Here is a 16,867-nt window from a genome sequence, read left to right as displayed (position 1 = left end):
TTAATTAAATTTCTTCACTTACCTTGAAGTAATGCTGTAAACACAAACCTATAATTTACTTGCCTTTTAAGTCCTTCCTTCTGATAAACTTATCTGTTTGTGTTGGGTCTAAGAAAGGGTTAGTTGCTCAGTCATGTTTCACTCTTTGCAACCCCATGGACTGTAGCCCGCCAGGCGCCTCTGTCCTTGGGATTCTCTGGGCAAGAATACTGGAGTGGGGTGCCATTCCCTTCTCCAGGGGATCTTCGCAACCCAAGGATCGAACCCTCGTCTCTTGCATTACAGACAGATTCTTTATAGTCTGAGCCACCTGCGAAGCCCATATTTTTTAAATTAAATTTCTTCATCTCCCTTGAAGTAATGTTGTAACTACAAACCTATAATTTACTCTACTTTTAAGCCCTTCCTTCTAATAAACTTATCTGTTCGTTTTGGGTCTAATTATAGCTCAGGACATAACTGTGTGTATTATTTATCTGAATGAGTGAGCTTGTCTGGCAACAAGATGCTGTTGTTGGCAACGTTTCACTGTCCTCTGACCTGAATATTCTGTCTGCCCTCACTGTCCACTTCAGGAGAGGAGGCCCGTGGTCAGACGGGGCAGGAAGGCTGGACCCCAGTTCTTTGAATTTTATTTCAGTACTTGGCAATGAACTTGGCTCACTGTGATTTTATTTTTTGTATCTAAATAAGAGAAATCAAAGCCTCAAAGTAAAATTAAACTCTCCTTCAGATCTGTTTCCGCCCATCACCCCCTCCAACGCTCCCACGTTCCCTGCCCAGCTGCCGCCTTGAATTTAGGTGCGTTTTTCCAGTTCATTTCTTGAAAGATGCTGACACAGATATGTATCCATAAGTGATATAAAATATTGTTTTATTTCCCTAGTTCCCAGAGTTAGGACCACACAGTACGTGCAACTTAACTGTTCTCACGTGGCAACTTGGTCGGCTTTTTCTGCATACTTAATATGAAAAATTGACACAGATCTAAGAATATATTAATGTCTAATACCTAAGGAAGCTCTGAAACCTAGCCATAAAACAGATAGCTCCTGAATCCATCACACACCCTGAGTAGGAGAGCATCCCCAGAACCACTGAAGCTCCTCCTGAGTTCTGCTTTCCACCCTCTAATTCTACCCAGGAAACGCCTCTCTGGAACTTTTAGCATCTGTTCCCCCGCCTGTTTCCTTTCTTGGCTGTTTTTATACTTTGTAGATAGTGTTATATGGTGCACATTCCTTTTACACTTGCTTTTTGTATTTGTTAGTATATTCTTAAGATTTCTCAGTGTTAGTTTATATGTTTTCATTGCTGTGTAGTATTCCTTTGGGTGACTTTACACATTTTTCTATCAGTGGGCATTTGTGTCACTGCATGATTTTGCGGTTTCATAACTTACTTAGGTAAGTATATGCTGGACACGAGAATTTCATGTCCATGTTATATGATCTCAGTTTATGCCTTGCCTGGTCACTCTCTTTAGTCAGACTGTAAAGCTTTTGACTTTTGCATTTAACTGCTTAATCCATCTACAACAGAGGTCTGTATGTTTGCATATCAAGTCGTTTCAGTCGTGTCTGACTCTCCGAGACCCCATGGACTGTAGTCCACCAGGCTCCTCTGTCCATAGGATTCTCCAGGCAAGAATAACGGAGTGGGCTGCCATGCCCTCCTCCCGGGGGTCTTCCCGACCCAGTGAGTGAACCCACGTCTGTCTAAGTCTCCTACATTCGCAGGCGGGTCTTTACCACGAGTGCCCTCTGGTTGAGGTAGGAATTCAGTTTCTCTGTTGCCAAAGACAAAACTGTTTTCTCAGCCCTATCAGTTCCCACATATATCAGGTTTTCATTTGTGGGTAGAAAAGTTTGAGGAGCTTCACTGAGGTCCCAAAAGCATTCTAGAATCACTGTGTCAAGTTTTGTTTCTTAAAAATCTGTTGCACTTTTGATTAGAATTACATGGAATCAAGGAAAAGTTGACATACCCAGGGTCCTGGGTCTTCTTACCTATAAACTTGGTGTCTTCATTTATTTAATTTCCTTGAGTGTATTTCAATATGTTTTAATAGTTTTCTCCATAAAATTCTTAATATATTTTTCCTGAACTCTATTCATAGGTTCCTTGTATTTTTAATACTATTGTAAAAAGTATTTTAAAATGCATTTTCTAATTTTGTTGATGTGTTGAAATGCAGTTGATTTTCATCTGTTGATCATATATCCTGCTACTATGTTAAGCTTTTATTAAATTTAATCTATTGTACATAGATTTGGGTAGCTTTCTTCTGTGTACATAAATACCATACATGCCAAACATTTTGTTTCTTCCATCCCAGTCCATAAATGTTTTGTTTTTCAACTTAATGTCTTTCATGCCTTGATCGATATGAGCTCTAGGATAGTAATGATTAGAAATGGATTTAGTGGGCATCTTTGTCATGAGCCTCAATTTTTAAAGCATGTGCTTTTAATATTTTACCATTGAATATAGAGTTGCTATGAGGTTTTTGGTATATGCTTTTTACCAAGTTAAGGAAGTTTCTTACTATTCTGATTTTGCTAGAAGTTTTTTTAATGAATAGCTATCTTTAAAATTTATTGAGTGCTTTTTTTATGCACCTATTGTGATTGTAATTTTTTTCTACTTTAATGTGCTGCAAATAAATTACATTAATAATTCGCTGTTATTAAACTATCCTTGCATTCCCAGAATAATCCCAAATTGATGAAGATGCATGCTTTCTTGGTGTTTAATCTGTCACTATACAAAACTATCCCATGACTATTGACTGTATTTCCCACTTGGTGCATTTCATGCCTGTGGCTCATTTATTTTGTCACTGCAGCTTTGTCCAGCTTAATCGCCTGCCCCGTTTCTCTCATCCACCTACCCTTTCTCCTGTTTGACAACCACCTGTTTGTTCTCTGTATCCTGAGTCTGTTCTGTGTCCATACACGTTTTCTTGTGTTTCGAGATTTCACACGTCAGTGAGATCCTGTGGCGTTTGTCTTCCTGTGTTTCAGTTAGCGCCGTGACCTCGGGGTCATCCTTGCTGTCCCGCATGGCGAGATTGCCGTTCTTACGGCTCAGTGATATTACACACACACACACACACACACACACACACACATTCCACATCTTATAAATATATAAACAATATATTTAACACATCATTTTATTTTTATATAATGTATAATAGTATTATATATGTGCTGTGTACTAAGTCACTTCAGTCATGTCCAACCATTTGTGACCACATGGACTATACCCTTCCAGGCTCCTATGTCCATGGAATTCTCCAGGCAAGAACACTGGAGTGGGTTACCATGCCTTCTTCCAGGAGATCTTCCTGACCCAGGGATCAAACCTGGGTCTCTTATGTCTTGTGCATTGCAGGCAGGTTCTTTACTGCCAGCGCCACTTGGGAAGCCCCATATATTATTATTTATATATATGCACATCCTCTGGGTATGAATCCAAAGAAATGAAAACAGTAATTTGAAAAGAATATGCATCCCAGTGTTCACTGCAGCATTGCTTACAATGGCCAACATACGAAAGCAATGTATATACGTATATATGTGTGTGTGTGTATATGTATATGTCGTAGATGAAGTGAAGAGGAATGTTCGTCGCTCAGTCATGTCCGACTCTTTGCAACCCCATGGACCGTAGCCCACCAGGCTCCTCTGTCCATGGAATTCTCCAGGCAAGAACACTAGAGTGGAGAGAGCCATTCCTTTCTCCAGGGGATTTTCCCAGCCCAGGGACCAAACCTGGGTCTCCTGCATTGCAGGCAGATTCTTTACAGCCTGAGCCACAGGGGAAACCCACGTCATAGATGCAATGCAATGCATATATATGTCATAGATATAACGCATATGTATATATATGTATATATATATAAAACACTGTGCCACATGTTCTTTATCCATTCGTCTGCTGATGGGCACTCAGGTCGCTTTTGTCTCTTGGCCATTGTAAGCAATGCTGCAGTGAACTCTGGGATGCATGTTCTTTTCAAATTACTGTTTTCATTTCTTTGGATACATACCCAGAAGTGAAATTGTTGGATTGTATGGTTCTACTTTTAGTTTTACTAGCAGCAAAAGTTCCACTAAAAGTTGTACTTTCAGTTTCCCGAGGAATCTCCACACTGTTTTCCACAGCACAGCACCAGTTTGCATTCCCCCCAAGAGTGCAGAAAGTTCCCTTTTTCTCTTCACATCCTTGTCAACACTTGTTAGTTGTTGTCTTTTTGATGATTGCCACTCTGATGGGTGTGAGATGATGCCTCATTGTGGTTTTGATTTGCATTTTGTGATGAGTGATGTTGAGCATCTTTTCATATGCTGGTTGGCCATGGTATGTCTTCTTTGGAGAAATGTCTGTTTAGGTCCCCTGCCCACTTTTTAAGAGGTTGTCTGTTTTTTTGTGTTGAGATGTATGAGTTCTTTGTATTCTCTGGATATTATCCCCTTAACGAATTTGTCATGTGCAAATACTTTCTCCCATTCAATAGGCTGCCTTTTCACTTCAAAGATAGTTTCCTTCACTTGCAAAAGCGCTTTAGTTTGATGTAGTCCTCTTTGTTCATTTTTGTTTCTGTTCCCCTAGCCTGAGAGGCACATCCCCAAAAGTGTTGCTGAGACAAATGTCAAAGAGGGTACTATATTTGTTTTCTTCTTGGATTTTTATGAGTTTAGGGCTTACAGTGAAGTCTTTAATCCATTGTGACTTTAATGGTATATGTGGTGTGAGAAAGCAGTGCGGTTTGATTCTCGCATGGAGCTGTCCGGTTTTTCCAACACCGTTCATTGAAGAGGCTGTCTGCTGCCTGGTGTGCTGATGTATTCCTCCTCCTCTGTCATAGATGATGATGCATGCTTTTTTGGTCTCCTGCTCAGCAATGAAATTGTTGTAGATACAAACTAATTTCAAACTATGAAAGAAGACAAATCTTTGTTGGCAATAAAATCTTCTCAAGCACCTTAACAGGATTGCCCACTTTGTTGCAGGGTGTGAGGGGATTTCTGGCTGATGTGCTTTCAGGTTGATGTGGCAGGAAGAACACTGGAGGGCTTAATTATGATCTCACTTTGCCTTCTGTTACTCTGGAAGAATGGGGACAGTTCGGTTGACTCGTGTGGGTCTTCTTTTCCTCCCGTGAGTTTCTCTGCAGCTGGGGAACACAGGTTTGCAGCTAGCAGCCACGTGGCTTCCCTCGCTTGGCTGTTATTCCAGCAGCAGCATCTGACAAACTCTTATTTACTGAGTACCAAGAATAAGGCAGAACCTGTTCCTCGGAGAACTTCCAGAGAGGGATGGAAAAAGCAAACAGTTAAGCACAGGTATAAAACAAAAATGATGCATCCTGTCTTCTACAGACCACACTAGCGGGATGCTGGGGGCGTGAGCGGGGAATCTTTGCATGGAGTGAGAAAAGAATATTCAGATGTAATTCTTGAGCTGAGTTTTACGAATGATGACCATTTCCTGATCTCCATCAGCTGCATTGGTGCTCTTAGTTAACAAAAGGATTAGACTGTTTTTTTTCTCTAGCATTCCTTCTAGCTTTGAAAACTTATCTCTTTGACCTTATACCACCCTTTCAGGGTCTCAGAAATAAGTTTACGCTTTATTAAACATTTTGCTCCAGTAAAAATTAATTTAAAAATTTTGCTCCTGCTTTCTGGTCTGTGGTCCTTGGAATCTTTTGTTTCATAGGTTTAAGGTTATGAATGGCAAAACAGAACTTCTTGGTTCTGTATTATTTAGTAATAGCAACATATTTCGTTTATAGAATACTGATGATATTGACAAGTGAATCCTCATTTGGAATTAACCTATTAACTTTGGTGTGTTTTCTATGGAATGGCTCAATTTATTGTTATCATAAATAGATATTTTTACAGTTCCAAGCTTTATATCATCTCTAAAGCACATTTCATTTGTATGTCTTATTTCAGTGCTGGACCCAAAGGAGACAACATTTATGAATGGAGGTCAACTATATTGGGACCCCCAGGATCTGTCTATGAAGGAGGGGTGTTCTTTCTTGACATAACCTTTTCACCTGACTATCCGTTTAAACCCCCCAAGGTCAGTATGATGTATTCATCCATTTTTAGCAATATGTATTATCGCTTATTTATATATATATATATATATATACACACATATACATATTCTTCAGTATGCACACCTAGGGATGCATGTCTATTCTGTTAGCATAGACAACTTCCCAGGACTGATTGTATGTAAGTGGAAAAATTATTGTTTATTCCCTCATCCCAACCTTTGATGCGCACCTCATTGTTCTTTCTCATCCTTTCTCGTATCACCTTTTTTTGTGGTGTATGTTTCAAGGTAACATAAGACAGCCTGTTAATGCATGGAAGTAGGAGACAGGATGGGCTGGTGCCAGCCCCAGAGCCAGGAGATCCGGGCATGGCCTGGGCTGAGGGAACTCTCAGGAGCAGGTCTGGGGCGCCGGCCGTGAGTTCGGAGCCTTGGTGCCTCTGAAGCTCAGCTGCCCACGGGAGGTGCACACACATCAGATGAAGGTGTGACCCCAGAGACTGAACAATTATGTCAGGAAAATTCAGTAAAGGAGAGTGTGTATTTGTCCATTAATAAGAATGATGGGCTGATGAAAAGTCGTACATAAACGGCTGAAGAAAGTCTGAGAGTCCAGCGTTGTCAGGACATGGGTGATGCAGTTCACTTAGAATGCGATTATTTCCTTTAAGCATTCTTCACAGTACTTTCTACTGCATGTAAGTCAAACGTGTGATGACTTTAAATCCATTCCCTTTCTGAAAACTTTTTGTTTTAGACTGAAGCACAGTGCTGTTAGTTTCAGGTCTGCAGCAAGGTGACTCGGTTATCCACATACCCGTGTCTGTCTGTTTGCAAATTCTTGTCCCCTGTAGGTTGTCAGCGAATGTTGAGCAGAGCTCCCATGCTCTGCAGTAGGTCCTTGTTGGTCATCTATTCCAAGTAAAGCAGTCATTCTCCACTTTGGAAATGAAAAGACCCAGAGAACGCTGACTCTCTCTGTTGGCCACCAAGACAGAGTTCTCATTTGACCCGGCTTCACTTCTGAACGTTGTGGGTTGGAGTAAACACTTTAAAAAGCAAAGCTCGGCCTCGCCCTTCACCGTGACTTCCCGGGGTCCCCTCCCTGCCTCCCTTGCCCCCTTCTATTTTCCTTCTCTTCCTTCCTTTCCACAGAGACATGGCTGTTATTTTGGTATCAAAGCGAGAAGCCATGACTATCATGTTGCCAAATAGGAGAGCCACACACAGAAAAACTAGGTAACTTGCCCAGCATATCCTAACACTGTCAGGACTGAAGCCAGGACGTCACACAGGACCTCTTATCCAGAAAGCCAGAGCCGGTGGCCCCGGGCCCCGCAGGGCTGCGTTTGATCAGATCCCTGTGGTGAAGCCACAGGACAGCTGACCTTTATTTCCTCCTTTAATGGGTGGGGACCGTGCGGCCTTCTCTTCTCCTTCGCACCAGCCGCTGAGTCGTCTGCAGCCCTGTCGCTCTGCCGGGATGTGAGCACCTGTCTCGGGCAGTCCCTTCAGTAACAGGGATGCCGGCGTGCAGGCGGGCTGGGGGCTCGGATGAGGCAGTGGTGCCGCTCGGGAGCCTGGTGCGGTCTGTTTCATGAAACATACATCTCGGGAAAAGCGTGGGCGTCTCCAGCTTCTGCAGGACAGAAGTGTGTGAATCAAACAGAGCCAGGAGGGGGAGCGGGGAGGTCCGACAGTTCCATTTCTGAAAAGGCGTCCCTGATGGGCTCGGAGGATGGGCCAGAAGCAACAGGGTGGAGTGGAAACAGCTCAGAGGGGAGCGTGTCGTTGAAAATCAGAGCGAGGCCCTGATACGCGGCAGGAAACGGAGACTTGCTTTGTTTCCATATAAACAATAATGTGTGGGCTTCTGACTGAGAACAGCTCTGTGGGAGCTGCAGGGTCCTGAGACCTTCCGCAGATACTCTTAGGAGCACAGCGTCTGGAACTCTGAGCCCGTCGTGCGGTGCCTGCGGTACCTGCAGTGCCTCATTCACTTCCGAGCTCTTCGTTTTTGGGGGGGCACACAGGAGTCAGCTGGGGAGGGAAAGATTTTCTCACATTCTGGAGTTTCTCCACTGGGTCAAGCTCTGTAGTGGGCAGCCGCAGCCAAGCCGTCCCTCCTCCGAACACCCTAGTAAGACTGGGCTATTCCCCTTTACAGAGGAGAGAACTTATATGAGGCTTAGAGAGGTTTTCTTAGAATAAGCAACCAGGAATCTACTGAACTTGGCCTCCAGGGACCATGTACTTTCCCCTGAATTAGACATAGTTACCCTGGAGATGTTTACTAGGAAAAATAGGTCCTGGGAGGAATGTGATAGCTGTCCTTTGATGTCCATGGCGTGGGTTGGGTTAGACTGGCTTCTCAGTGACTGGATGGAACAAAAATAGAAGGGGCGGGCATCAGTCACAGGGAAACAAATTTCGATTCCCTGGGGGGAAGACCTTGACCCATCGCGGGACAGTCTGCTTTTGAATAGCTCTACCTCTGAGAAAGGGCTTCCCTTTCCTGGGAGTGTTCAAAGCAAACAGCTGAACTGGAGCCTGTCAAGAAGACTGCCAGAAAAAAATTAAATCCCTCCAGCGGATAAATCTGCTTAGACAATCCATGAGGACAAAGAAAAATCAAACTTTGGGTATTGACTTATCATTTAAGTGCCCATGTACTAGAAACCTGTTGGACGTTTTAAAAGAAATTGTCACCAGCTGATTTGTCAGTTTTAGAAGTCCGATTTTGTGGACAGAAGTATGACTTGAAGGGGGAAAGTTGGCATGTGTCTTGAAAGCTTTTCACTAAGACAGACTTGCTTACTAATAATTTGGAAGTACCACGCCCGTCCTTTCTAGTCTCTTGTTGCTCTAAATAGTCCATATCTGGGGTTAAGTCTTGTTTTAGGTGGCACTAGTGGTAAAGAACCTGCCTGCCAATGCAGGAGACATAAGAGACGAGGGTTTGATCCCTGGGTCGGGAAGATCCCCTGGAGGAGGGCATGGATCCACTGGAGAATCCCATGGACAGGGGAGCCTGGCGGGCTACGTCCATTGGATTGCAAAAAGTTGGACAGGGCTGAAGAGCCTGAGCATGCACACACGTGCTGGTTTTTATTTCTCTGTCGCCTTCATCCTTTGCTCTTTTTCGAATAGCCTTCGGCACACACTTGGATTCATGTAAGATTTTCTGATACCCTCAAGAGTGAACCGGGGTACTTAGTCAGAGAAAATAGTGAGAGGGAGCAGAGGCTTACAAGTAAATCTGATTGGCCATCTGCGTGCATGCTAAGTCACTTCAGTTGTGGATGAACCCATGACCCTGTGGACTGTAGCCCGCAAGGCTGCTCTGTCCACGGGATTCCCCAGGCAAGAATACTGGAGTGGGTTGATTGGCTGGCTGTTTGTTACCAGATATCTACCATAAAATGAACCTTTATGCCTGTAGCATGACAGAATCCCTGAGATCCCTTTTCCCAAACTCTCAGACTGGGAATCCTTACTGAGAACTTTTAAGTGCTTCAGGGTTCAACTTTATCGCTTAAAGGTCACTGGGGTGACGTGGATGTACCTTCTTGCCGTGGGAACTTTTGGGGAGTAGAGCTTCATCAGTTTGAACATCCCACATTCTAGTACCTAGTTTTTCACACTTTCAGATGAGTCATTCCAATCATTTCTTCCAGAATTCCTCCAAATTCTAATAAAGCATGCAAAACAAATGCTTAATGAAGTACGTAATGTTATTACCCTTCATATACTAGTTTTACTTGGAGAAGGAAATGCCAACCCACTGCAGCATTCTTGCCTGGGAAATCCCATTGACAGAGGACCCTGGTGGGCTTCAGACAGTCCATGGGGTCGCAAAAGGTCAGACACAACCTTGTGACTGAACAGCAGACAGGACCAGTTTTAAATCAGTCAAGTACTGGTTGTACTTTCGAAAGCTGTATCTCAGTGCAGTTTTTAGTACGTTGATTTTCTTTAATCAGTATGCCTCTCTTCCTAAATCTGCAGCAAGTCTGTTTGCATGACACTGGTAGTTGTATCTCATGCCAAGTCTTTAGTTGAATACTTCACCACCAATGATAGGATTATTTTTCTGAAAAAAATACCTGCTTAGTGAAACTATATCTAGGAATAGTGTATATACAGCCAAAAAGAAAAGCATAATAAGTCAGAAGTATGTCTCAGTCTTTTAATTCTGTATTTCTTTTTCAGTGTAGACATACATTTTAATGTTATAGTTCAGATATCTACTTATTTGTAAAGTAGGAACTGTTTTATATCTTATTGGCGAATACATTTTTTAATATTCATGTCATAGATAATTTTACTGTGCTCAAAACCAGCACTTTTAAAATAGTCTAACGTGTAAGTATTTTAATGTGTCCCTGAAAATTTCAGAAGCGAAATAACGGAATATGTTTTACTCATGTTTCATTCTTTTTTGCTGAACACCCTTTGAAAAGATTGCAACACCCTGTGTCTGGCGGCTCATGTCTCAGAGATGCTGACGGCACATACCCGAAGGATAAGGAGTCCTACTAGCTTTAACAGCTCAGACCTGGGTTTTACGGTAGAAACATACAGACATAGCCTATTCATAATTTGGCTTTTTCTGTCTCTCTGTGGATCTGGATATTTTATTTTTTAAAAAATAAGTGGGCCTTCCATACAGACCTAAGAGTGGGCAGACAGAAGGAGCAGCCACGCCCGTAGTTTCTTCTGTCAGTAGTATCTCGGGCCGCCTGTCCCCCAGGGAGATGTACTGTCTGATGCTCTAGTCTCTGACTAGAAAGCACTGTTTTCCTGGGAAGGGCAGCACAGTATCTGTTGGTGGGTATTTTCCAAAAAGGAATGATAAAATTTGTACCTAGCATGTTTAAAAAAATAAACAGAAAAACTACAAGCATGCATATCTGTGTGAGAAAAAAACTCTTCACTAATAGTATCTAAAAACTTTTTAATATAGTTTGTTCTTCTATTACAAATTGCATCAAACACATTTTTAAATAAATCTTAACTTAGAGATCATTTCAGAGTGTCTTGTATGTTTTATGGTTTGATTTTGTTTTTATAAAATTAACTATGGTTTGCTTACTTTTCTCAGCTAATAGGAAAGGCATTCATTGCTTTCATACAATGAAATAGATCATTTAGGTCCATCAGATTTTCATCATTTTCATTGTATTATGCTCATTTTATTAATATTTCAACCTTAAATTGTAGGTCAAGGCTAATCATGAATAATGTAGCTAACTAGTTACCCAGGAAGCAACAATACCCAGCATTTGAAAGCCAGAGAGTGATCTGTAACTAAAGTTCATCATAGTTTTATTCTAACTAGGGTATTATTATTTCTTGTTTTCATTGTCATTGCTGCTCTGCTCAAAGAAGAAAGCTGACAAGCATCTCCCAGCAGCTTCAGAGGATGCTGTGGTTCAGAGTGTAAAACCACTCCTGCTCACTCCCTGTGATCTTAGAGAGAGAACACCCAGGTGTCTTGGAGTGCTGTGCAAGCGCTAGTTTGCTGTGCTTTTTTTACATAATTTTTAGAGAGATGTTTTATTGCAATATAATATACATGTACAAACAGCACAAATTATAGGTATAGAAACTGATAAACATTCACAAAGAGAAGCATTTGTGTAGCTATAACCCCAGTCAAGAAATTGACCATCCCCAGCAGGTCAGAAATCCCCCACTGGCCTCCTCCTGGTCACTGCTCCCCTCGCTGTGGCACGAGTATACTGTCTGTCTTCTCCTTTTAGTTTCTCTAAGTCTTTTTTTTTTTTTTTAAGAAATATGTCCTTTTATTTATATTTTCAAGTGATTGGCATAAACATCATAATACCGTCTAATTTTTCAATTTTTTGCCCTTTTAAAATTTCTGGTATTAGAATTACTCTTTCCCCTCTTTGTCTTTTGATCAGCATTACTAGGAATTTTATTAGACCTTTCGGGAAAAGCCAGGTTCTTCACTTCTCCTTTTATATGTTTATATGTTTTGTTTCATTCGTCTGTGCACTCTACTGTCATAATCTTTTTCCTTTTCTTTTTTGAAAGGATTTAATTTGTATCTCTTTTTCTAAGTTCTTCAAATGGATAGATTATTGAGTTTTTTTAACTGAAGACTATTGTTTTACAATACTGTGGTGGTGGTTGCCACACATGGACATGAATCAGCCGTGGGTGTATTTAAGCTACTTTCAGCAATATACCAATATATATTTAAGACTGTCTCCCCAGTGAGCATGGTCTTTTCTATCTCCTGCATGTTTTGGTATATCCTATTTTTATTATTCAGTTTACTGATTTTTAAGTTTCCACTGCGATTTCTCTTCTTACCCGTGTTTATTCAGAGGACTTCCTGAATGCACTTGTTTTTGACCTGAGTCCCTACATTCATGTAAAGCCCAGCCATGGTCAAGAGCTGGCACCCGGACGGCGCTGCCTGTCTGACACGTGCAGTTGAGCACGCCACAGTCAGCTCCCGCAGCAAGCTCGGCATCACACGCCCTGCCGGCTCCCGCCCGGCCGGTCCTCCAGGGCTCCCCCTCGATGGACGGACACCGACTTTTCTGGTTGCTAAAGCAAAAAGCTTGCGGTCCTCCGTGACTCTTCCCACACAGCCTGGCCAGATCCAGTCTCGCCGGGTCAACGTAAATACTCAGGAGAACCCAGACTCCTGCCGCGTACGAACAGGCCTTCCAGTATCCCTCCAGCCACGGCCGCCAGCAGCTGCTCCCCTGCCTGCGTGCTGGGGAGGCTCCCGTCTGACCCCCCTGCTCCGGCACCATCCTTCCTGCGGTGCCTGCCCGGGTACCAAACAGTCCTTTTTTTTTTTTTTTAATTTTATTTATTTATTTGGCTATGCAGGTCTTAGTTGTGGGAACTCTTAGTTGCAGCATATGGGATCTAGTTCCCTGACCAGGGATTGAACCCAGGTCCCCCACACTGGGAGTGCAGAGTCTTAGCCACTAGACCACAGGGAAGTCCCCAAACAGTCCTTTTATAATGAAAGTCAGAATATGTCCATTCTTCACCTCAAACCTTCCCGTGATTCTCACCTCACCAAGTAAAAGCGCACCGAACCGTCCAGAATCACACTGAAGTCACCATCTGCCTCTCTTGACTCAGATACTCTAAGCGGGCTCCTTCCATGGAACTGTGACATTTGCCCTTCCTTCCGCCTGCATTGTCCGGCCAGAAATCCACATGGTCCACTCCCTTCCTCCCTGCAGGCGTCAGCTCACATGTCACCTTTCCAGCGGAGTCTCTAGTGACAACTCCGAGCACCTTACGCTCCTGAGCACCCCACCACCAAACTTGACTTTCTCCATAGCACTTCTCCCCCCTGGCATCCTGCATTTCTCTGAGCTGGTTATGCTTCCCTTTCTCTAGTTAGCGTGTGAGCTCCCTGGACACAGGGACAGCTCTGTATTTCTGTCGCTTCCGTGGTGGCTCAGATGATGAAGAATCCACCTGCAATACCGGAGACCTGGGTTCGATTCCTGGGTCGGGAAGATCCCCTGGAGAAGGGATAGACTGCCCACTCCAGTGTTCTGGGGCTTCCCTGGTGGCTCAGCTGGTAAAGAATCCGCCTGCAATGTGGGAGACCTGGGCTCGATCCTTGGGTTGGGAAGATCCTCTGGAGGAGGGCATGGCAACCCCCTCCAGTGTTCTTGCCTGGAGAATCCCATGGACAGAGGAGCCAGGCGGGCTGCAGTCCATGGGGCCGCAAAGAGTCAGACACGACTGAACGACTCAGCACAGCACACAGCTGTATTCCCAGCATCTAGAACGATGCCTGGTGATTCCGTAGGCATACAGTAAAAATGCGTGCCTGATGTAACCCATGCAGCTTTGCCACAGAGACAGCATTTACCCCCATGGCCCCATCCCCCACTCTTCATCAGTCAGAACGCTGTGGCCCTCGGAGACCATGTGCTCACAGGTCACCTAGGAGGTGGGCAGCAGAGCTGGAGCTCAAACCCAGTTCCAAACTGAACTTTCCCCAATTACAGGGAGAGATTAGCTGCCTAAATCCTTGCAAGAAGGAACACGCTCTTAAAATTCACACTCTGGTATAAATTCATTATATTACATCATCCTCTAAATCGGGTTTTGCGAGGGAGATGAAAGAGGTGATACAAAGAGGAAAGGGTGCTGCGGAGAGGTTTTGAGTGCCTGTGTTTCGGTTTTGCCAAAGGCACCTGGGACTCTTCACCAATAAATTCCTAACAAGCAGACCCTGAAGTATCAATTCGGTGTTGAACAGTAAATACTGATCTCTGAATTTTGCTAGCCCTGAGCTAAAGGAGAAATCGTCTCCTGGATGTGGAAGGAACATACCAACATAGTAAAAGCCGTATACTGCAGACCTACAGGTAACATTATACTCAATGGAGAGAAACTGAGAGTGTTTCCTTTACGATCATGTACAAGGCAAGGATGCCACCCTCAGCACTGGTCTTCAGCATATACTAATAGAAGTCCTGGCCAGAGCAGTTAGGCAGCATACAGAAATAAAGGCGTGCAGATCAGAATGGAAGACGTACAGTTTTTGTTTTCTGATGATATGATCCTGTACAGAGAAAACTCTGAAGAATTAGTCAAAAAACTGTTGGAATTAATTAATAATTTCAGTAAAGTGGTAGGATACAAAATCAACACACAGAAATAAATTGAATTCCTTTACACTAATGATGAAGCATATGAAAAAGAAATAAAACCATCCCATTCATAGTAGCATCAAAAACAGTGAAATAAATGGAATGAATTTTATCCAAAGAATAAAAGGCCAGTACAATGAAAACTACAAAATCTGCTGAAAGAAATTGTAGAAGACAGACAATTGGAAAGACATCTCGTGTTTGTGGATCAGAAGAATTAATATTGATAAGATGACCATACTACCCAAAGCCATCTACAGATTCAGTGCAATCTCCATTAAAATGTCAAAGACATTCTTCACAGAAATAGAAAGAACCATCCTAAAATGTGGGCAGAACCATGAAAGATCCTGAATAGTCAGGAAAGAACACAACTGGAGGCCTCGTGCTCCTGGACTTTCAACTACACTACAAAGTCATAGTAATAAAAACAGGCAATGGTACAAAAATAGACACATCTACTAGTGAAACAGACTAGAGATCCCAGAACTGTATGGTTAACTGATATTTCAACAAGGGATCCAAGAAAACCCATTAGGGAAAGGAAAACCTGTTCAGCGATGGTACTGGGAAAACTAGAAAAACTCACACGGAACAATGAAATTAGACCCTTATCACAACACTCAGAAAAATCAACTCAAAATGGATCAAAGACTTAAACATAAGACCTGATACCCTAAAACTTGAGAGTCCCTTGGTCTGCAAGGAGATCAACCCAGTCAATCCTAAAGGAAATCAAACCTGAATATTCATTTGAAGGACTGATGCTGAAGCGCCAATGCTTCGGCTGCCTGATGCGAAGAACTGATTCATTGGAAAAGACCCTGATGCTGGGAAAGATAGAAGGCAGGAGGAGAAGGGGATGACAGGGGATGACATGGTTGGATGGCATCACCGACTCAATGGACATGAATCTGAGTAAACTTTGGGAGATGGTGAAGGACAGGGAAGCCTAGCATGCTGCAGTTCATGGGATTGCAGAGTCAAATATGACTCAGCAACTGAACTATTAACAACCCTAGAACTTGTAGAAAAAACAGGGAAGAAGCTCTTCCTTACTGGTTTTGGCAATAATTTGGGGGGCCACAACACCAAAACCACAAACGACAATGAAAATCAAAGATGGCACCACAGCAAATGTGCAAGCTTCAGCACAGCAAAACAGACAAGTAACAAAATGAAAAGACAGCCTACGAAATGAAAGACTGTCTCTGCAAAGCATATATTGACAAGAGGTTAATATCTGAAATATATAAAGTAAAACTAAAAATGTTAGTTGTTTGTGTCTGACTCTTTGTGACCCCATGGACTGTAGCCCACCAGGCTCCTCTGTCTGTGGAATTCTCCAGGCTAGAATCCTGGAATGGGTAGCCATTCTCTTCTCCAGGGGATCTTCCCAACCTGAGGATCGTACTCAGGTCTCCTGCGTTGCAGGCAGATTCTTCATTGACCTTCAGTCAATTCAATAACAAAGAAAATGAAACAATAGAAAAATGGCAGAAGAACTAAATAGACATTTCTCCAAAGAAGACATACAGATGGCCAACAGGCACATGAAAAGATGCTCAACCTCATCCAACGTCAGGGAGATGGAAGTCAAAACCACAGTGAGCTGTCACCTCATGCCTGTCAGAGTGGCTGTCATGAAAAAGACAAGGCAACAAGTGCTGGTGAGGATGTGGTGAAAAGAGAACCAACCCCTGAAGGTCGAAATGAAGACAGGTCCAACCACTATGGAGGCTCCTCGAAAAAATTAAAAATGGGTTTGCTTACCATAGGATCGAACAATTCCACTTCTGAGTATATACCGAAAGGAAATGAAAACAGGAATTCAGCAAGATGTATGCACACTCATGTTTATCACAGCACTGTTCACAGTTACCAGAACACAGATACAACCCAAATGCCCATCAAGAATGGATAAAAAAGATATGATACATACACACAATGGAATATTTTTCAGCCATGAGAAAAAAATATCCTCCCACGTGTGACATCATGGATGGACCTTGAGCACATTGTCCTAAGTGAGATAAGTCAGACAGACAAAGACAAGTTCTGTATGATGATAGTACTTCTTTGTGGAATCTAAAAAAGTTAAATGTGTAAAAAAC

The 16,867-nt window shown here is 42.8% G+C and overlaps 1 protein-coding gene across 3 annotated transcripts in view; it reads left to right on the top strand.

The window, feature by feature from the left end:
• Positions 1 to 16,867, top strand: part of UBE2E2 (ubiquitin conjugating enzyme E2 E2) — a 356,286-nt gene that overhangs the window by 266,083 nt on the left and 73,336 nt on the right. For all 3 annotated transcript variants that reach the window (XM_070459847.1, XM_070459846.1, XM_070459848.1), the window contains exon 4: positions 5,973 to 6,105. In XM_070459847.1, coding sequence (XP_070315948.1) covers positions 5,973 to 6,105 — 133 coding nt within the window. The remainder of the gene's footprint in view (positions 1 to 5,972; positions 6,106 to 16,867) is intronic.

This window comes from Odocoileus virginianus, chromosome 32 (assembly GCF_023699985.2).
Source record: "Odocoileus virginianus isolate 20LAN1187 ecotype Illinois chromosome 32, Ovbor_1.2, whole genome shotgun sequence".
NCBI classification, from domain to species: Eukaryota; Metazoa; Chordata; class Mammalia; order Artiodactyla; family Cervidae; genus Odocoileus; species Odocoileus virginianus.
Note: the sequence above shows the minus strand (reverse complement) of the source record. Positions and strands in the feature narration are given on the sequence as shown.